At 38.1% G+C, this 21,961-nt stretch overlaps 1 protein-coding gene across 15 annotated transcripts in view; it reads left to right on the top strand.

Moving 5' to 3' along the window:
* TBC1D5 (TBC1 domain family member 5) overlaps positions 1-21,961 on the top strand; it is a 657,932-nt gene that overhangs the window by 483,590 nt on the left and 152,381 nt on the right. For all 15 annotated transcript variants that reach the window (XM_023739548.1, XM_023739547.1, XM_023739544.1 and 12 more), the window contains one exon: positions 8,773-8,879. In XM_023739548.1, the coding sequence (XP_023595316.1) occupies positions 8,773-8,879 (107 nt within the window). The remainder of the gene's footprint in view (positions 1-8,772; positions 8,880-21,961) is intronic.

Here is a 21,961-nt window from a genome sequence, read left to right as displayed (position 1 = left end):
AGCAGGGGTAAGGGTCTGGGGACCATGGTTTCAGGGGACATCTAGATCAGTTGGCATAACAAAGCTTATTAAGAAAATGTTCTCATCCTACTTTGGCGAGTGGAGTCTAGAGGTCTTAAAAGCTTACAAGCGGCCATCTAAGATGCATCAATTGTTCCCAACCACCTGGAGTAAAGGAGAATGAAGAACACCAAAGACACAAGGAAAGTTGTAGCCCAAGACCGAAAGGGCCACATAAACCAGAGACTTCATCAGCCTAAGACCAGAAGAACTAGATGGTGCCTGGCTACCACCAATGACCACCCTGACAGGGAACACAACAGAGAGTCCCTGATGGAGCAGGAGAAAGGTGGGGTGTAGAACTTTAATCCTAGTAAGAAGACCAGACTTAATGGTCTGACTGAGACTGGAGGATCCCCAGAAGGCATGGCCCCTGGATTCTCTGTCAGCCCAGAACTTAAACAATTTCTGAGGACAACTCTTCAGACAGGGTTTGGACTGGACTGTGGGATATAAAGTGATACTCGTGAGGAGTGTGCCTCTTAGCTGAAGTAGATACAAGAGACTAAATGGGCAGCTTCTGTCTGGAGGTGAGATGGGAAGGCAGAGAGGGTTAGAAGCTGGTTGAATGGACATAGGGAATCCGGTAGAAAGGAGGAATGTGTTGTCACAATATGGGGAGAGCAATTAGGGTTACATAACAATGCATGTATAAATTTTTGTGTGGGAGACTAACTTGAAATGTAAACTTCATTTAAACTACAACAATAAAAAAAAAATATTTTGTGAACAAAACCTTTGGAGAGTGCTCCACTGAAACAAGGGAGTTAACCAAAAGGAAGCCGTGTGCCCTAGGGAGACAGGAGTCCCGCACAAGCAAGAGCTAAAGAGCATTCCTGGGGCCAGGGAGCAGGCCAGGAGACCTCACAAGAAATTTCCTCAAGAAAACAAAATTGATAAAATACCTAAAATGTTTAAATACATTGACAAGAGATTTATACAGCTGGGAGACGTGGTGTTAAATTTAGTGTTAAATATGGACATAGTTAGGCAAATGAAAAATAAGAGAATTATAACTCTAGGAGAAAACGGAGCTGTGCAAGAAAGAAAATGTAGTCATGATATACTGGATGAGTCGGTTGTGATAACATTTGCTTAACACCAAAAAAAAAAAAAACAAACCTGTTGCCATCGAGTTGATTCCGACTCATAGCAACCCTATAGGACAGGGTAGAACTGCCCCATAGGATTTCCGAGCAGTGGCTATTGGATTCCAACTGCCAACCTTTTGGTTAGCAGCTGAGCTCTTAACCATTGCGCCACCAGGGCTCCAACATTTGCTTGGTCACAAAAAATGAAAACTTTGAATATTGATCTAATCAAAATTATAAGTTCATGGGGGGTGCAGAAAGTATGCATGTGTGATATGGAGGTCAGTGGAGGGTTGGGGTTTGGTGTGTGAATGACAGTTAAAGCTTCATCTTCTGGAATGAGCAGTCAGTAGATAATGTTTAAAATAAGGAGTGGAAACATAAGCACATTTTTTAGTAATATGGAAGATAAATATTTTTAAAAATCAACTAAAAGAAATAAAGGTGCCTCTGGGAAGTAGGAAATATGGAGGGGACAGCGAGTGCTGTTTTGATAGCAGAATATAGAATGATGTGACTCTTTAAACCATGTACATGTGTAACTTTCATAAAATGAAAGCTAGCTTAGAAATTTCAAAAAGGAATAATTAAAAATTGCTATATTCTATAAGTAGCCTTATTAGTATTATAAATTTAATACGTGTATTGATAATTTATTGTCTGCTTTGTGTTTCTCTCATGTAAGCACACACTCTCCCAAGTTTAATCACATATAGAGATCTATCCATTTTTTCCTGCAATTTCTGCCCACTTTACCCCTGTACCTCTCCCTTACTCCAGTTATTCATCTTCTCTCCTTTGTAGTATTGCCAGGATCTCTTACCTGGCTCCCTGCCTCCTATCCCTCCTTTTCTGTCTCCCACTGATCATTCTGTGTCAGTGTCCATCTTTCTGAAATACAAATCTGATCACATTACTTAGAATCCTTCAGTGAATGCTAACAACAACAGAGTAAAATCTAAACTTCATCCCCCGCGTATAAGTAAGATCTCCACCGACCTTTCTCACCCTAGCCATAGGGCCACTCAGTGCCCTGCCTCTCTTTGCTTCAATACACTGTTGGCTGATGCCCTTGTTGACCTCAGAGTCTTCCATACTTGGGGTTGTCATAACCCTTAGTATGTGCCACTGTTATCACTCTATCCTGTATTGCATTTAGTTTTATGCTTCTCTTCCACTGAAATTATAAAGAGAAAGCTGAGTTTGTGTTTTGTTTTAATGACCTTAGGACCTAACTCAGTATTTGGGACAAAAATAGGTGTTTAATAAATGTTTATTGAATGATTGAATGTACAAAGTCTAACAGCAGGAAAGGGATATTAACACTTCTTAAGTAGCTTCTGTACTTCAACCATTACTACTGACCATCGATATTTCTGTGTAAGGCATTAAATATCACTATGCATGATCAAATAAAATTTACATATATGTTTCTGTATTTAGATTTAACTAATTCCTGACCTATAGTTTTCCTTATTTGAGTTAAAAATTAAGAGAGGCAAAAAGTATGAATCAGGTTTACTATTTCTTTTCTAAATTTTAATACCACTGTTATGGATTGAATTGTATCCCCCAAAAATATGTATTGAAGTCCTGGCCCCTATAACTGTGGATGTGATCCTGTTTGGAAATAAGGTTTTTCTTTTATTACATTAACGAAATCATACCAGAGTAGGGTCGGTCCTAAACCTAATCACTTCTGAGTTATGAAAAGAGCAGAATAGACCCAAACTGAGGGAACACGGACTAGAAGGAATGCCGGGGAACTCCAAGGTACTCCCAGGGCTATCCACAAGGAAGGACCCTCTCCTAGAGCCAGGTATGGACATTAAGGGCAGTTTTGATGAATGTTCAGAAAGAATTGAGAGCGGTGGGGAAAGCTTCTATCGCCATGAGCAGAATGTTGCTAGCAGTATAGGCGTTAAATGTGATTCTGGTGAGGCTTTAAGAGGAAATGATGAACATATTTTTGGACCCTGGAGGAAAGGTGATCGTGGCAAAGAACTTGTCTGAATTATGTTTGAATGTTTTGTGGAAGGTAGAGATCGTAGGTGACGAACTTGGATATTTAGCTGAGGAGATTTCTAAGTGAAATTTTGAAGATGCAGTGTGGTATCTCTTTTTTGCTTATAGTAAAATGCAGAAGCAGAAAGATAAATTGAGGAACTAACTGTACAAAATAAAACAGACTTAAAGATTTGGAAAATATCTAAAAACTAAGAGAGAGTGTCCTGGAACTGATCCAAGGGTGTGGCTACATAATTTTTATTCAAGAGATTAGGCCTGGGACTGATGGATCTAATCAACAACCTCAGCAGAAACTCTGTCAATAAGACTGAAAAGATTAGAGACAGGATGAATTGAAGGAAAGCTCTCCACCTCCTGGAGTTCTACAGGCAGGAAACAGGAGCTCCTAGGTTGTGAACATCTGTTGTCCTCCAGGAATAGGAAAGGACAGTCCTGGGAGCAGTTCAGAGACCAGTGCAACTGTCAGAAGGAGCACCTGGGAAGGGGAGAGGGAGGGCAAGGTCACTGCTTGCTTGGTTTCAAAAGGTGTTGCCACCCTCCATAAGTTTCAAAGGGTAGGGCTACTGCCTAGGTTTCAAAGAGAGGGGTCACCACCACCTCAATTCCAGAGGGTAGGCTGCTGTTCTGTTGGGCCAGGAGAACGAGTTCCCCTAGACCTGAGGGGCCAGGGTCACCATCCCCGTGTGCCTGGAAAGCAAGACTGACACCCTGTGCCGAGGGACCTCTATCCAGAATCTGGAGAGCTTGGTCAGTGCCCAGAGTTCAGAGAATAGGGCCATTGCCCAGATGTGCCTGGAAAACAAAAGATTATTTTCAAGCCTTAAGAGCTAATGAAACCTGCTAGGTTTTGGACAAGCTTGGTACCTATGACCCCTTCTTTCCCTCCAATTCCTCCCATTTGAATGGGAGTGTCTGCTTTATGCAGGGTTCACCATTGTACTTTGGAAGCAAATAACTTCTATTCTGGGTGTCACAGGTCCATAGATGGAAAGGACTTTTGCCCCAGGATGGAATACACTCAGAGTTTCACTTATATTTGATTTAGATATTTCAGAAGATGAGATTTTGGACATAGAGTTGTTGCTGGAATGGGTTAAGACTTTTGGGGATGATGTGATAGACTGTGTTTTGCACATGGGAAGGGCATGAATCTTGGGGGCCAAAGTGTGCGTTGTTGTAGGTTGAATTGTGTTACCCCAAAATATGTACTGAAGCCTTGGCCTTTGTAACTGTGGATGTGATCCTGTTTGGAAATAGGATTTTTTTCTTTTGTTATTTTAATGAGGTCATAGCAGGAGAGGGTGGGTCCTAAACCTAATCAATTCTGAGTTACAAAAAGAGCAGAATAAACACAGAGACACACACTAGAGGAGGACAGACTCCAAGGAATTGATGATAATACTTTCCTAAGGAGGGGGAGGGCTGGGAGTACTCAGACTGTTTGTAAAACAAATGGCATGTTGCTGGACACATTATAGGTGCTTAATAAATGCTAGCTGTTTTTTTTTTTTTTTTTTGAAATTAAAAGAAATTTGCATTTAGTTTTGTGTTCTGCAGTAGTTCTTCTCAGTTCATTTTGCTACCTTGAGAAAGTGTATCTCAATACGCAGTTAAATAATTTGAAAAAAAAGTGTTTTATTTAAAAGTGTTACAATTGTAGGCATAGTTAGCTTTGAGTTATCCATAGGTCATTGATCCACATCATTTTAAACTTTCTCAAAACAATTACGTTCTCTGCTTCCCTTTATTGATTCTGCTACTTTTTGTTTGTTTCTACAAGGAGAACTGTTTAAACCGATCCCCTCAAACCACTTAAGAACAGACAATAGCAACTCAAAAGATTAGATAGGAACCTTAGGGAGCAGTGAGTTTATGTCAGTGAGGGAGGAACAACTCAGAAAACAAGGGTGAGAATGGTAGTACAGCTCGAAGAATGTAATCAATGTCACTAAATTGTACATGTAGAAACTGTTGAATTGGTGTATGTTTTGCTGTGTATATTCTCAACAACAAAATAAAATCTAGAAGGGAGAAAAAAACTCCCAAGAACAATCATGGGCCTGTGTAAGGTAGAGAGAGAGAAGCCAGCCCTGCTTCATGTGGAGGTTGCACCATTCAGCTGAGAAGAATTAAGTAAAATGGAAAAACACACCCCCTTCATCCGTCTTACCCTTACAGAAGCCCTACAGATAGAATAAGCAATATCATCTCTATTTTGCAGATGGGGAAATGAAAGTTCAGTGAAGTTAAGCAGCTTGCCTAAATTCACACAAATATTAAGTGGCTAGTATAACATTCTAATCTGTATCTTCTGATTTCTAATCCAGCATATTTTCTTAACTACCACTCACCTTTGTTTTTAACTTCCTTGAACCAGCTTTTCAGAGTGTTGCTTAGGTATTTTGGTTTTAAGGCATATAATACTTGATTTCAAATGTAGGTAGATAACAAAACTTGGGTTTTTTTAATCATTTACTTTTTTTCCCATGTCACTGCCCTGCACTGATGGAATTAACATTGGAGGGGTAACAGTATTACAGACTAGTTTTTCATGTTCAAAGAAAGTCTACTGTAGTTATTGAAAATGTATTCTAATTCTATTAAACCCTGCTACTTTGTTTTTAAACCAGCTTGTATAATTTCTTTCTCCCTACTGTAAATTGGGCATAGTTATTCAAAAGGGGTTTTGATATTTAGTACATAAAATTGCAAATTAAAAGGTGCTCTAAAAGTATACGGTTTTATTAATAAATTAGAGATGGCATTACCCTGGTAGTTATTAGTGTAGAAAAAGTTATAGAGTTATAAGCCACAGACTCCCCACCTACTTTATTGAAGGCTGGGTCTAAGAATCATTCACCATCATATCCCTAGTGCCTAGCATAGTCTCTGGGATTTGACATTTAGTAGCTGCTCAGGAAGTGTTCTTTGCATTTGTTGATTGGATGGATGGATGGATGGATGGATGGGTGGATGGGTGGGTGGATGGATGGATGGATGGATGGATGGATGGATGGATGGATGGATGAAAAAGAAAAGGAATATTATCTCCTTTCATTCTGGAAGTATAATACAAATAAGTTATTTGGCTTCCCTTATGTATTTTATAATTTCTAATAGCTTCAAGTCTGTCAAGTTGTAATAAGGTAGGGTTGTTGCTCTGGTCCCTCCGAACACATATCTGTCTATATCAGTCTGTTCTAGAGACTGGGTTATGCTAATCTTCCCAGTTACTTAAAACTACTACACAAGAGTAATAATAGCAATCAACCTTACTGTTTATGATAACTGTTAGCATCCATTATCTCATTTGATTTTCAAAACAGTGCTTTTCGGACAAAGGTATGTATTAGTTCTCAGACCCTAAAGCTGGACTTGTGAGATTCAAATCCAGCTCCAACACCAAATCCCTGTGTATTTCCATGCATAGTATCTCACAGTATCTCCATGCATCGGTTTTCTTAGCTGCAAAACAGGGATGATAAGTGTACTCTTATAATAAGATTGTCATAAAATTAAATGAAATAATGCAGGTAAAGTTCTTAACATGGGGCCTGGCCACCGTAAGCCTTCAACAATTCCTCATTGTCTTAGTGGCAGTGGTAGTACTAACAGCGGTTCTTGTTGCTACGCATCTGCCCTTCGATGCTTGGTGTTTCTTCAGGGCAGTGATTGTGTTTTGTTCTTGACATCCCCTCCTACCATAGTGCCTGTCATAGATTAGGTACTCGACAAATAACTATTGGATTGAATGAGGTAGATAATTTTTTTTTAATCAGAAAGTTATTTTCCAAATGACTAAATTTAAGCTCAGAGGGGCACCCCACAGGTTTTGAGCAGCTGCTGTAAATCAGTCACATAGATAATGTCATTTAATCTTCAGGCAACCTCCTGAAAGGTTCAAGTGGGGGCCCCAGTATTCAAACCTACATCTTTGAGTCCAACGCTGAGAACCCTTTCCACCAAACTCTCTTGCCTTTCCTACAAAACATACACCAATTTTTCCAGGGTCAGTTACTGATATATAATCATTATATCATTTGAGAAAATAAGTTATGAGATGAATTGATTATCTAGGTTTTATTTACTTGTTAGATCTTAGAGATAACTGTGCACAAACACATTATACTATTCTCAGTGTCCTAGCGTTTTGAATTCTAGAGAGAAAAGGACAACAGGTAACTGAATGTGAATAAGAAAAGATGAACGAATAAGAAAAGAAGAGTCTGAACAGATATAGAAAGGGTAGGGTAAGTGAGTGCTTTACAAATGAAAGCAGATGTATGAAATTACAAGCTGTCAGATCAGCAGTGGAAATGAAGATGATAAAGTGGTTCCTTACACAGATTCTAATTATTCGTTTTGCCCAGTCCCGTCTCCTTTCCCTGTAATCCTCATGGGAAAGGGGGCAGGGTGGGGAGTTATAGCAAGAAATGGTATTTTCAACAGAAGAAGAAAAAGAATCTAAGAACCAAGGGTGTTCCTGGTCACAAACAATTGTTTGTTTTGTGATCTGTATTGTTTGCATTGAATCACAGTCATTTTCCTACGGAAGATTTTTCAACCTTTCTGATCACTGAAGAGGATTTGGTTATGACCACAGGAAGTTGTAACTGTAAAGTTTTTCACAGTCAGTGCTATGGAGGCAGGCAGTGTGGCTCAGAAAACAAGCATCGTTAATGGGAGTGTGACAGAGTGGCAGATGGATTACAAAGAAATGAAGTCGTTTACATAGACCTGCCTCAAAAGATGCATTTAATAATTGTGCTCATAATTAGGTTGGTTCAAAAAAAAAGTAAATGACAGTCTAAGGAACATAGTTAGACTTATATGTGAAGATATTGACATTTTTCTTCCAAGAAATACTGCATAGATATTCTCCCTAAATTTCTTGTTACCTTTAGAAAAACAAAAAATTGGAAGAAATTGTTTTTTTAATTTTCACTTATGTAATATTTTATATAAAGAGTAAATATAATGTGTAAGTTTTGAAGCATAATAATCAAAGTAAATATCATTTTATGAGACTTTTTAAACTGGTTCTTTCCCATTCATAATGTTACTAATTTCTAAGCAACAAAACCAGGGACATTTAAACACAGCAATATAAATGCCAATAAATGTGCATGCTTCTGAGAGTTTATATTGCAAGCGCACATACATATCTGTATCTGAGGCTCTTCCTCCCAACAGCCCCTGAGGATAAGTGCTAATATATCAGATTGCAACTAATAGTTCAGTGTGCTGCTTCAAAGGACATTTGGTAGGAATCCCTTCTCCCTACTTCCATTTATCCAATCAGTAGAATGATTAGTTTGCATTCTTTGAATCTGGAAACCCTGGTGGCATAGTGGTTGAGAGCTATGGCTGCTAACCAAAAAGTCAGCAGTTCAAATCCCCTAGCTGCTCCTTGGAAACCCTATGGGGCAGTTCTACTCTGTCCTGTAGCGTCGCTATGAGTCAGAATCAACTCAACAGCAATGGGTTTGGTTTTTTTTTTCTTTGCATCTAAGTTGTTAGTTTTTATATTCTTAGTAACGCAAAATACCTGAAACAGTATTGCTTCTGAATGATTTTTTTCTCTCTTGTTTAGTGATTTCTAGTAACTACCAGACCTGTCTTGGCCTTCTGATGCATTACCCCCCCATCGGGGATGTACACTCACTGATCCTTAAGGCTCTGTTCCTTCGAGACCCAAAGGTAAGCTTTCCAGGTAGGATAGACACAATTTTAACTTTGGTGAAGAATGAGTTTCTCTGTATGACTCCAAGAATTCATAATGCCGAGATGATAGAATTTACCTCAGGTTTTTAGACTGAAATTCATGTGCTTCATTGACCAGCACCTCAGCAGATAAATTAAGTGGACACTGCCAGGGGACACTGGAGCACACATCTCTTGCCCCTAAGAAGGGTTGTTCTGTCCTCCTGCCTTCCTCACAACTCGAGAAAATAGTTAGCAACTGCCAACCTTACAACCACACTTCATTGCTGTTAGTATCCTTCTCAGGGGATAACCTAGCAAAGCAGACCCTCGGGGACCATCTGAAGACCAAGAAATTAGACCTATAAAAGGGACCAGTTCTATAAGAATTTATGATATAATAAAATACTAAATTATTTCATCTTATGAATATACATTTCTTACTTTGTGGGCTATGGGTAACCTAATAAGATAAAAGTTTAAGCAGACTTAAATGCTGATTTCTGTATTTGAGCTGAAAGCAATTCACCAAAATTTTCTTTACACTTCAGAGCAAAAGTGTGCTCTTTTACAACTAATGTTATATTTCTTGAAAATAAGAACATTTAAAGATCTAAAAAAATCTGTGAATCCTTCCTGCTTTTGAGCCAAACAAAAATATTGGATGAAGTGTGAGAGAGAAAGCTTCAAACACAAGTATGAGAATGCCAGGCATTGGATGGTAATCCCAGCCTTCAGCGTTTTGGCAGACCTCCCAACAGTCAAGTCGGCAGTTGTCGAACTGTCTTTGAGTCAGTCTGTCTGTGGGTTCCATTGCCAAAGCTCTGTCTGATCGACTTGGTCCTCCAAGTTCAACATAAATTTTGAATCTGAGGGATTTCTGCCCTTTCCTCGGTTGTCAACTTCAACATTTGAGTATATCTTCGATTTATGCTTTGATTGAGATAAAAGAATTTATTACCTTATGCCTATATTCATTCTCTTTAGAAATATACGCTTATAGATGGTCTCTCTTACATAAAGCAGTTTTACTAAGCATCAGAAATTTCTTTGATAACATAAGGACACATACAAAGGTTTTGGCCTTTGAGGTGTTTTGTTTGTTTTATTTATTTTTTTGTAAGGTTTAGAAGTCTGACTATAGAGAACAAAAGTCCTGTATTTATATTTTTATGTACAGATGTATATGTGTGTGTGTGTACTATATGTGTGTGTTTTACAAAAAAAATAACCAAGATTAAGAGATATCTGTAGGAGAGAATAAAGTATGAGGTTGCTGGTCAATGAGATACATGAGTGTTGTCTGCAAACTTTAGGCAGTTTCTATCAGCTCAGCATTAGGCATTTCTGGAGTCATACAGAGTAGGGAAAATTGCTTAAATAGCAATTTAAAATTTCTACTTTGTGATTTGTTTAGTTTAGTTAAATGGAGAAACTAATACGTTGTCTAAACTTATCAATCCTGGTCATTTTTCCCTAGCCAAATATGGTTACTCTTCTCTTCCTATGAATCACTCATGCATCTAGTAGCAGAATTCTATGTACTATGCCCATCAGTGTTGTTATAGGAATCTAAATGCTCTATTATGTTAGTATGATTTTAATAGAGTACTTTTTATACAGTGCTATACATAATATAAAAGTACAATGAAGCAAATCCTGTAGCATTAGAATAATAGATTCTTTAAGCTTTAAGATAAAAAAAAAATAATTAAAGCATAAATGTCTAAAAAGGAATTCCCCACCTTTGCAGTCACAGTCTTACCAAGTAAAATATGATCAAGGTAATGGTCCAAAATGTAGAACCATAAACTGATACCTCTGAGACATAAGAAATTGGATGTAAGAAAGGTCATGTTTAAAAGGCTCCTTGAGAACAAGTTCATGGAACAATGACATCTATAGGAAAAGTAAAGAAAGCTGCATAGCATTAAGGGGCTTTCAGATGACTAACCCAGCAATGTGACAGTTACAGTTAATTGTATATAATAGCTGACACACTGACAGCATTTAGTAAATGTCAAGCAATAACTAGCGTCACTTGGCATTTGTGCTAATTGTATGTCCACGGCAGTGTAGTGTCCTGCACGGAGACTGAATTAGGAATCGAGACTCTGGGTCAAGCTTTGGCTCTGCCACCTACCATGCTTGTGATTTGGAGAAACTCATGCTAGCTGAGTAGTGTTGTCTTTTTGTAACATCTGGAGGTTGAATTAAATTCTCTGTGATGATGCACCCAGCCAGAGCTTACTTTGTCCATAAAGAACTAACTTCTAATAAACTAACAAGATCCAATCTGATGCTACAAAGGTGCAAATGAAAAAAACCCAGCAAGTTTATCCATACCATAGAAATCCACAAGTGGGCAGAGTTTTCAGGATAGCTAATGTTAATTATAAAGGAGGCTATTTATGCTGATGGGTAAAAACAGAGAGGGAAAAATGGTGCTAGTACCCTTACTCCTATTTTCTAAAAATCCAGAGACAACAGAGTGCTTTAAATATTTTCTATTTGTTAACAACAGTGAAACACTTAAAATACTTGAATCATTCCGAATGTTTACCAATTGCTCAGAGTAAGTAAATATACAAGTCCCTAACAAGTGAACTGGTAGAAAGATGAGATTTGAGGCATGAAATCACACGTTTCCATATCCCAGCTTCCTATGACAGTAGTGTTGAGTGCTGCTGACAGGTTCAGCAGATTAAAAATAAACAAGACATTCTAAGTCCTCCTAAGTTCATGGTCACCCTTCAGAAAAGCACTCGGTCCTACCGCCATCTCTAAACCCCAGTGGAGATTGCTCAGTTGAAAACAGACTCTACAAATAGAGCTTGAGACACTGTGGTCTAATTGTTTTATATCAGAGGTAGTCTTTACTGTGGAAAGATTTCTCATTTGAACAGGCTGAAATAATGGGCCTGTAAACTGTAATAATAGGATCATACTTCTTCACAGTTTTCTGAGCACTTTGACACATACGTAATTTGTTCCTCACCACAACCTTATGAGGTAAGCAGAGTAGGTTATTTTACATACTCTTTTTAAGGTTATGTGGCTTTGCCAGGGTCAGAAAGTTCTGTGTCCTGCATGTGGTTGGTATTAAGAAAATAGTGGTAGAATTGAATTCTGACTCAAACGCTAACCCTTTTTCCAGTGCACTACACTGACTCTAAAATCTAGGCAGAGCTTGCTCACCGGACAGGTTTCTAGAGCCCATATCCACATTCCACAGAGGCTGTAGACAGTTGCAAATTTGTATGTGAGCTGCCATTTTTATCAAGATGATGAATTGACTTACAACTTAAAGGATTTCTGGTTCCTTAATTTGCTATGTGTCAGAATTATTAAAAAAAACCTCTTCTTACCTTCAAATATTATGGAACAAAGAAAAAATAATAAAGAATCTAGATAATATACTTCAGAACTGGAAAGAACTTAGTATCCTTCTTTCATTGATGAAGAAACGGAGGATCAAGGTGAAGTTGAAAGACTTATGTAAGGTCAATAGCAGAACGAGCAGTTGAACCCAGGTGTTCAGACTACCCTCCACACAAGAGCTTAACTTCATTTGTTTTAAAAATAATGGAATTGTAGTTACTAATAATTCTCAGATTCTTCTATTTTTAATAGACAGTTATTTGCATTTGCAATAAGTAAGTGAAACTGCCATGTACTTAAGTGATCCAAGAATTATTTGAAATTTTTGAAAACGTATGATGTATGAACAGCCTGGGTATCAAATATCTATCTGTAACGTCTTACCCTCTGCACACTGTACATATGGTGTCCAGGTTTAGCCCTTCAACCTATAGTCCTAATTCTCATTTTCTTGTCTTTCTCATGTTAGTACCACAGAGCAGATTTCCAAAACAATCCACTGAATGAAGTGGAGGGGTAGGAGGAGGATGGTCTGAAAAATATGAAGTGATAAAAAAAACATTGTTCTAACTAGTTGTTCAAATTTAAAAAAAAAAAAATTTAAAACCCAATTAGAAACAAAAGTCATAGAAAATGTGAACATATTGTGTTCCTTAAATAACCAGATGTTCTCCCCTTCCTGAAGGCAGTAAGGCCTACGAATAAAAGGTTTAAAACTATTGTTTTAAGTTAACTGTGAATTTTGCAAATCTGTTTTTACCCTTTAGCAAATAAAATTCTAATACAGAAACATAAGCAGAGTAATTTTCATTTTTTGGTGCTCTCCTATTTGTGTTGTGTGTTGAAGTGTTAACCTTATCACAAAGACTTATTACAAATGAAATACAGTACATGGAGTACCATTTTAGATTATGCTGTAAGAATTTGACAGCTACTCTTTGTTTTGAAGACTAAAATATTCCAAAAAATATTTCTGGTAAGTTTGCAATCAGCCGTTTTAGCTGTGACTGTTATTGTTTACGGAAGAAAATTGCTAGCTGTAAGATGATTAAATTTCATAGTCATTCTTGTACCAGAAACACACTATAAAAAATATAATGTAAAATGTTTTGCTTGGCCAGTTCCGACTGAGTTTTTGTTTGGGGTTATATTAAATTTTGTCTTCTTAAATTATAAAAAGTCTAAATACTAAGATTCCAGGTTTTATGCAGGTGATTAAATTTTTACTCATTTAATGAAAAAAAAAAAAAAAAACCCCACTGTGTATTGAAGTACGTACAACAGTTTTGCTAATGTCGGATGACTTCAGTAAAATGTCATAGACCAGAGTTGAAAAGTAGTAAATGGATTCAAGCATACTACCAGTCAGGTAACGATGTTAGAAAATTTTCCATTCTAATGATGCCATTGTAATCTTCCTTGTCTCAGCAGTAAAGAACCTAAAAAACCACCCATAGTGACTCTTTGAGGAGGATACACAGTATCCGTTTACTTTTCGTGATACTCCCATCAGAGTTTCTATTTAGATTTTCTAGTATGTTTCTAATCTGACTTTCTGTTATGATTTCATGCTACAGAAAGATTGCTAGAGTAACTCCTGTCTTCTCTATCCCTTTTCGTAAAAGCTGGAAAATGCCTTTTGAAAGCTTCCATTCTTTGAGAATCATTCATTTTTGTGTTTTCTCTGTTAGTGACATATGAAAAGCTGTTTTGGTTTTTTTGTTTTTTTCTGAGCTATGTGACTAATATGTTATTCTTTTTTTTATCATTAGATTACAACCAATTGGATGTTTACTATAGTTAATATTTAGGTATTAGTGACTAATCAGGTATATTTTCACATCCAGTCAGAAATACAGACTTTTTGACATAGATTAACAATTTAAAAAAAAGAACAAAAAAAAAAACTTCAGTAAATTGTGGCCATCAAATAAAGATCTGTAACAGAATAACATATAAAAAAGCTTTATTAAATCAGTACTTGAACTTTGTTATTTACTGTGTTCCTGTGCTTTAGAAAGTAGAATCATGAGTTTCTCAAAACTTACTAAGAGTTTCCTAGGGACCTTTAAACAATTTTGAATTAATTTTGTAGTATTTTGAATTCATTCAACAAATCTTTACTGTGTATCTACTACATACCAGGCACTGTTTAGATCCTGTAACGTAATGGTGGACAAAAAAGACATAGCCTTTACTATAATAAACATAAGAAAGCGTCCACAGATTGTGATGCCCTATAAAGGATGAAAATAGGATATCATCACAAAAATAATAAGGGGGGGAGGGAGCTGAGGGGGGATGAAAACCTAATTTAGGTAAATTGGTCAAAACCAGAGTTGGAATCAACTCGTGGCAATGAGTTCAGTTTTTTGGGATCAAAAATCTCTCTCTGAAGTGATACCATTTCAGTTGAGAACTAATGGAGGAGAAAGAGTCAGTCAAGCGAAGAGCAGGGAGATGAGACTTTGAGACAGGGGGAGCAGCAAGTGCAAGGGCTCCAAGGTAGAAAAGAGCTTTGGCTATCCATGGAGCTGAACAAAGACCAGTGTGGTTGGAGCCAGGAGCTAGGAGAGCCTGCCTGAAATGAGGCTGATGAGCCAAGGAAGGCTTGTTGTTACTTTGTTCTTCCTCATATGTAATCTTACATGATATGATAATATAAAATAAAATCTTTGTGTGTGTGTGTTGTTGCAAAACTATATTTTTCTTATCCTTTACCAAAAATGTCCTTTTCTCTTGTGCACTTCTTAATAACATTTACCTTGGTCAGGCTGTGTGAACTTCACCCACATTCAGTGCTACGTTTCCCATCACCAAAAATAACAAGTGTCTACTATTTCAAGAGTGCCCCCCACTCCATCCCTGGTAACAACCAGTGAGCATTAGCCTCTGTATATATATCTATTCCTGTCTCCTTATAGAAGTGTGATCATACAATAGTTGTCCTTTTGTGATTGATTTATTTCACTTAGCATAATGTCCTCCAGATTTATTCACATTATGTTTCGAGCATTCATCATTATTCTTTATGGCTACATAATAGTCCATTTTGTGTATATACCACATTTGTTTATCCATTCTTCTGTTTTTGGGCATTTAGGTTTCCATCTTTTTGCTATTGTGAATAATACTGCAAAGAACATAGATGTGCGTGTCTGTTTGGGTGTCTTTTATTAGATCTCTAGGGCATATATCTAGGAGTGGGATTGCTGGATCATAAGGTGTTTCTATTTCTAGCTTTTTGAGGAAGGACCATACTGTTTTCCATTGTGGTTGTACCATTTTTCAATCCCAGTGGATAAGGGTTCCAGTCTCCCCATGTCTTCACCAGCGTTTCTGAAAATTTTAAAATCATTCTTAAAATCACAGTTTGAAACTCCAAAAAGATAACTGGATTCGTGATGATTCTTTCTGATAATTAAGATAGCCTGTTATTTTAAGCTCCTCTTGCTCTCAGCCAAGAAGCCTTGTTAAATGAGTTGCTCACTTAATAAACAGACTCACTGATTCAGACCTCTTGGCTGTAACATGGGTCAGACCAGTGGGTTATTTTTGGGTTTAAGAAGACTGTCGCCAGGACTCCAGCTCTTATAGTGGTACGTACGTTACTTTTATCTTTTAAAAAACAATCTTGACTACCTTCTATATACCACCAGTCCCAGTTTTGCTCTCATTTATGTCAACATCATGCTCCACTGGTAATGACAGTAGAACTAGACTTATTAACTTGTTTTTCTCAACTACTAGGGACTAGATCTCCAACACCACAAACTTAAGTGTCAGCTACAAGAGCAAAACTCAGAATCTGGGTTCCACTTCCGTCACCGCCTGCTGTGTTTACCTATACTTCAAAATATTCTGATTCTGTTATAGTATGGCACAGTTTAATTCAACAGATACTCTTTTGACTACTTCTGTATGCAGAGCACTCAAGTTGAGCCATGTGATTAGAACACAGCCCCCAACAGATGAAATAAGTAATTGTTTATACCAGTACCAATACCAGTTACAGTCGAGTTGATTCCGACTCATGGACACCCCATGTATGTCAGAGTAGAACTGTACTCCATAGGGTTTTCAGTGGCTGATTTTTTAGAAGTAGATCACTAGGCCTTTCTTCTGAGGTGCCTCTGGATGAACTTGAATCTCCAGCCTTTCAGTTAGCAGCTGAGTGTGTTAACCATTAAACCACCTAGGGACTTCAAGTAATTGTGATAGGAGGTAAAAACGAAAACATTTGAAGAGAGAACAGCTAATTCGGACTTGGTCCGAAAGGCTTCTAAAAGGAAGAGCCATTCCAACTGGGCTTTGAAGAATTTTATTGGGAAATGGTATTCCATCCTGATAAAACAGTGGAAGGAAAACTGAGGATCGCTGAAGCAGGTGGCCAGCTAGGCAAGTCCTCTATCTAGCAGTCACTCAGTAACCCCTTTAGAGACTTGAAGAATAACTGTGTCCCCCCTCAGCACCTCATCTGTCAGCAGACACTAGTTGTTAAAAGTCCAGCAACTGTGTATAGAGTCTTTATTTGGTAATATTTTATTTGGCATTAATTTGCATAATGTTCCAACTTGGGTCTTATTACTGAATATAAATGTTTTGTGTGTAAATACAAAATCAATGTGAAAAGGATCTCGATCCAGTGATTTTTTACTCAATTTATTGGCTGTAAAGAATGGCTTGTCATAACAATATTTGCTCAAAATAAGTGTCATTTTTTGGATCTTCGAAGAAACTCTTGGGAAGTTTAATGGTTTTTATTTAGAGCACCTGAAGAGAGCTGTGGAACTTTGTGGAAATGATTGTTCCGTATCTTTTAAAGGAGAAGGCTCCTTTACACAACTTCACTCATTAAAGTTGTGATTTATTTTTCCTCAGGTAATTAAAGAAGAGACTAGAATCCATGGGCTAATGCTGTTCTCATTAAATAGTAAGCAAAACAAAATCTACAAACCAATCTCCTGCTTTCTATTCAGTATCATGCAAGTGAGGGAAATCTGAGTTTTTAGGGAGAAATATTTATTTTAAAGGACTACTTCCGTTTTTAAAGCTATCAGTCCTGTGCATATATGTCCAGAAAGTCACTATGAGTCCCCAAATGTAAAACTACCAAAACAAGTTACAGTGAAATGGGTATGAAGGTTCCATGAGGCCAAAGAACTGAAATGGCCGCCATGCTTCACCACTGACTGACTTTTACACCCAGGGAAATCATTTAACCTTTTGCTGCCTCTGCTTCAGGTTCTTTGCTTTTTAAAGAGGGAGGGGTGGCTAGTAAAGCCTTAATTATCCTATAATCTTTAAAAGTTGTGTCCAGCTCTAAATGCTGAGACAATCTAGCTAATCACTTATTTTCCTTATTTATATAAAGTAATGAAGGGTGCCCTGGTGGCACAGTGGTTAAGCACTTGGCTGCTAACCGAAAGAGTGGTGGTTCAAACCCACTAGCCACTCTGCAGGAGAAAGATGTAGCAGGAGAAAGATGTAGCAGTCTGCTTCTGTAAAGATTTACAGCCTTGGAAATGCTATGGAGCAGTTATGCTCTGTCCTACAGGGTTGTTATGAGTGAAAATCAACCGGATGGCAATGAGTTTGGGTGTTTTTGTTTGTTTGTTTTTAATAAAGTAGCTTGTTCAGAAAGAAGAGGCTCTACTTTGAGTTGTTTTGTCATTTTACGTTATAATTTTAAAAAACTGAAAATGACAGATCACAAGTTACGACAAAAAAAGATTATAAACTTAAAACTGACAAAATAGCAATGTTTAAAAAAAAGGTTTAATTCTTTAGTATAAGTGGTTGTGGCCATATTGAATATTTCGTTTTCCCCTTAAGTATATTAGCTCAATGAATGTATTATTGTTAATTTAAAATGTTAAATAGATTGGTTTTATAGGAAGAAAAGTCAACACATTCAGTTAGTAAAGCTGTATAACCATAATCAATTAACTTTGCTTTATTTAAATACTTCAGACAGGAAGTTACATCTGTTAAAAACACAAAATATTTTATTATGAATAACTGTTAATTATAGTTTATCCAATTCAGATACTTTCATGATTACCACGTTGGGAAATGTAAGTTAGTTTTGCATACTGCAGGTTTATCTCTAATGGTCTCAGGGAACCATCTAGCTCAGTTGGTATAAAAACTTCTGAAAAAGTTTGCACACAGAAAGAAACAATCTTTGGTGGTTACAAGGGAGGGGAGGAGTAGGGATGGAAGGACACTAAATAGACAATAGATAAGTGGTAACTTTGGTGAAGGGTAAGACAGTACACAGTACTGAGGAAGCCAGCACAACTTGTCCAAGGCAAGGTCATGGAAGCTCCGTAGACACATCCAGACTCCCTGAGGGATTGAATTACTGGGCTGATGGCTGTGGGGACCATGGTCTCGAGGAACGTCTAGCTCAATTGGCATAACAGAGTTTATAAAGAAAAGATTCTACATTCTACTTTGGTGAGTAGCATCTGGGGTCTTAAAAGCTTGTGGGTGGCCATCTGAGATACTCCACTGGTCTCACCCTGTCAAAAGCAAGGGAGAATAAAGAAAACCAAAAACACAAGGGAAAGATTAGTCCAAAGGATTAATGGACCACAACTACCACAGCCTCCAACAGACTGAGTTCACAACTAGATGGTGCCCAGCTACCACCACTGTCTGCTCTGACAGGGATCACAATAAAGGGTCCCAGACAGAGCTGCAAAAAACTGTAGAACAAAATTCTAACTCACACGAAAAGACCAGACTTAACTGGCCTGACAGAGACTGGAGAAACCTGGAGAGTATGGCCCCCAGACACCCTTTTAGGTCAGTAACGAAGTCACTCGTGAGGTTCACCCTTTAGCCAAAGATTAGACAGGCCCACCCATAAAACAAAACAAGACTAAAGGGGCACACCAGCCCAGGGGCAAGGACTAGAAGGCAGGAGGGAACAGAAAAGCTGATGATTGGTAACCCAGGGTTGAGAAGGGAGAATGTTGACATGTCGTGGGGTTGGTAACCAATGTCATAAAACAATAGGTGTACTAGTTGTTTAATGAGAAGCTAGTTTGTTTTGTAAACCTTCATCTAAACTACAATAATAAAAAATAAATAATTGAAGGAAAAAAAGAAAAAGAGAAAAAAAAAAAAAAGATTTTCTGTATACCCTAGTAGTGGCCTGACCACTTAGGTTAACCTGGCGCCACCACAGCTCCTCCCGGCAGAGGCCAGTTGAGCTCTATGGAGTGAGAATTTGCTCTGCCGTTTGATGTGTGAGTATGGTCCTCATATCCTGCTAGTGACATTTTCCAAGTGTCTTAATAGAATTTGGAATACTTCCTTACTTGGTGGTTTTTCCTGGTTTTGAAGAGGAACTTTAGTGAATGAAAGGAAAGAAAATATTTTCATTTCTCTACATTGTTTTTCTCCAATATGCTCTATTTATTCATTCAGACAAATTTCACTGAAGTCCTGCTATGAACCAATAGCATCTGAAATCTCTCAGAAGCCTTGACTGAAACATTTAAGGAAAGATGAATATGATTTGTAGGAAGTGAAAGGACTATTTACTTGACTCACTCCTTCACCTCCTTTAAGTCTTCACTCATTTTAATTGCCCTGCAGCTCACCCCACCTTCATCTTCCTCTACCTCAGCACTCCTACTGCCCTTAACTTTTTCTTTTTTCGATACCATATATTACCTACTATCATAGTAGATAAATTACTTATTTGTTATGATATGTGTATCTTCCCATGACAGTGTATCAACTCCATGAAGGCAGTGATTTGTGTCTGTTTAAATTACTGGCATTTCCTACATAGTGAGTGAGGGAATGAATGAATGAATGAATGAGCAGTAACTAATTACCCCAGTCAAACCTTCAGGTTCTCTGCCTGAGGAGAAATTATTTGTCCATTGCAATTCTTGAATTATGGTGTTGGCAAAGAATATTGAATCTACCGTGGACTACCAGAAGAACAAATAAATCTGTCTTTGAAGAAGTAACAATCAGAATGTTCCTTAGTAGCGAGGATGGTGAGACTTTGTCTCACATACTTTAGACATGTTATCAGGAGGGACCAGTCCCTGGAGAAGGATATCATGCTTGGTAAAGTAGAGGGTCAATGAAAAAGAGGAAGACCCTCAACGAGACGATTGACACGGCGCTGCAGCATAGGCTCAAACACAGCAAGGATTGCGAGGATGGCGCAGGACCAGGCAGTGTTTCACTCTGTTGTGCACAGGGCCACTGTGAGCCAGAACTGACGCAACGGCGCCCAACAGCAACAACAGAAAGCACTGCAGTTCAGTTCAACAGTGTTGCCTCCTGTGTGCCGGATACTGGGAATATAGTGCATTAGACACAGCTCGCTCTTCAGGAAACTTGAATCTAATTCAGTGGATCTGAAACTGTGGTGTGCAAAAGAAAATTCCCAGGCCAAGTCCAAGATACCTGAATGCAAATAGATCTGTAATCAGAAAAACCAAACCCATTGCCACTGAGTCCATCCCAACTCGTAGTGATCCCACAGGACAGAGTAGAGCTGCCCTATAGGGTTTCCAAGAGTGTAATCTTTATGGAAGTAGACTGCCACATCTTTCTCCCATGAGATCTATGATTAAAAAAACAAACAAACTCATTGCCGTCCAGTCGATTCCGACTCAATAGTGACCTTATAGGACAGTAGAACTGCCCCATAGGATTTCCAGGGAGCTGCTGGTGGATTCAAACTGCTGACCTTTGGTTAGCAGCCAGATTTTTAACCACTGCTCCACCAGAGATCTGTGATAGGATCCAGAAATCTGTATGTGTAAGTATACCGAAACTGGTGGGCTGTAGAGAACACTCTAAGAAACAAACACTAGTTTGAAGAAAAAAAAAAGTTATTACACAAGCTGAAAGCCAAACACCTAAATACAGAAGCCTGGGCTCTAAACCATCATCTCAAAGTGGAGTACATGCATCCCCAGTGACTACACAAGATGATCCAACAGGAAGAAAATAATGAAATTTCTGTTTCTAGCAATTTTTCTCAAAAAAAAAGAAAAGAAAAACCAAGGTTTACTATTTACAGATTAACAGAGTCCTGGTGACGCAGTTGTTAAGGGCTTGGCTGCTAACCAAAAAGTTGGCAGTTCCAGTTCACCAGCTGCTCTTGGAAACCCTATGGGGCACTTCTTCTCTGTCCTATATGTTTGCTATGAGTCGGAACCGACTCAACAGCAGCTAACAACAACGTACAGATTAACACTAGTGCCTTCACATGGCCCATGTGTGAGCTGGTCACATACCGCCTGTGAGTCTAAGGGAAGAGGGGACTGCACATAAAAAGGGATTGTCAGCAGTGCCCTCTCATTGCTTCCTTTGCTTTTACTGCCTTGTGCCTTACTGTCATTTCCCAGTGCCCACTTAAGTGGATTTATAGGTTATATGGTCTTAACCAGTAAAATATTTACAATACCAAAGAGATGCCAAGAACCATGAAACTCCATTGATTCGATTGTTGTCTCCTGCTAATTGTACTGACCCAGGCTATGGTGTTTTCAGTCACCTCCTATGCATGTGAAAGCTGGACAATGAATAAGGAAGGCTGAAGAAGAATTGATGCCTTTGAGTTATGGTGTCGGCGAAGAATATTGACTATACCGTGGACTGCCAGAAGAATGAACGAATTTGTCTTGGAAGAAGTACAGCCAGAATGTTCCTTA

The sequence above is a fragment of the Trichechus manatus genome, unplaced genomic scaffold (genome assembly GCF_000243295.1).
Source record: "Trichechus manatus latirostris isolate Lorelei unplaced genomic scaffold, TriManLat1.0 scaffold00136, whole genome shotgun sequence".
Taxonomy (NCBI): Eukaryota; Metazoa; Chordata; class Mammalia; order Sirenia; family Trichechidae; genus Trichechus; species Trichechus manatus.
The sequence above is the reverse complement of the archived record's forward strand: the minus strand, read 5'-3'. Positions and strand labels throughout refer to the sequence as shown.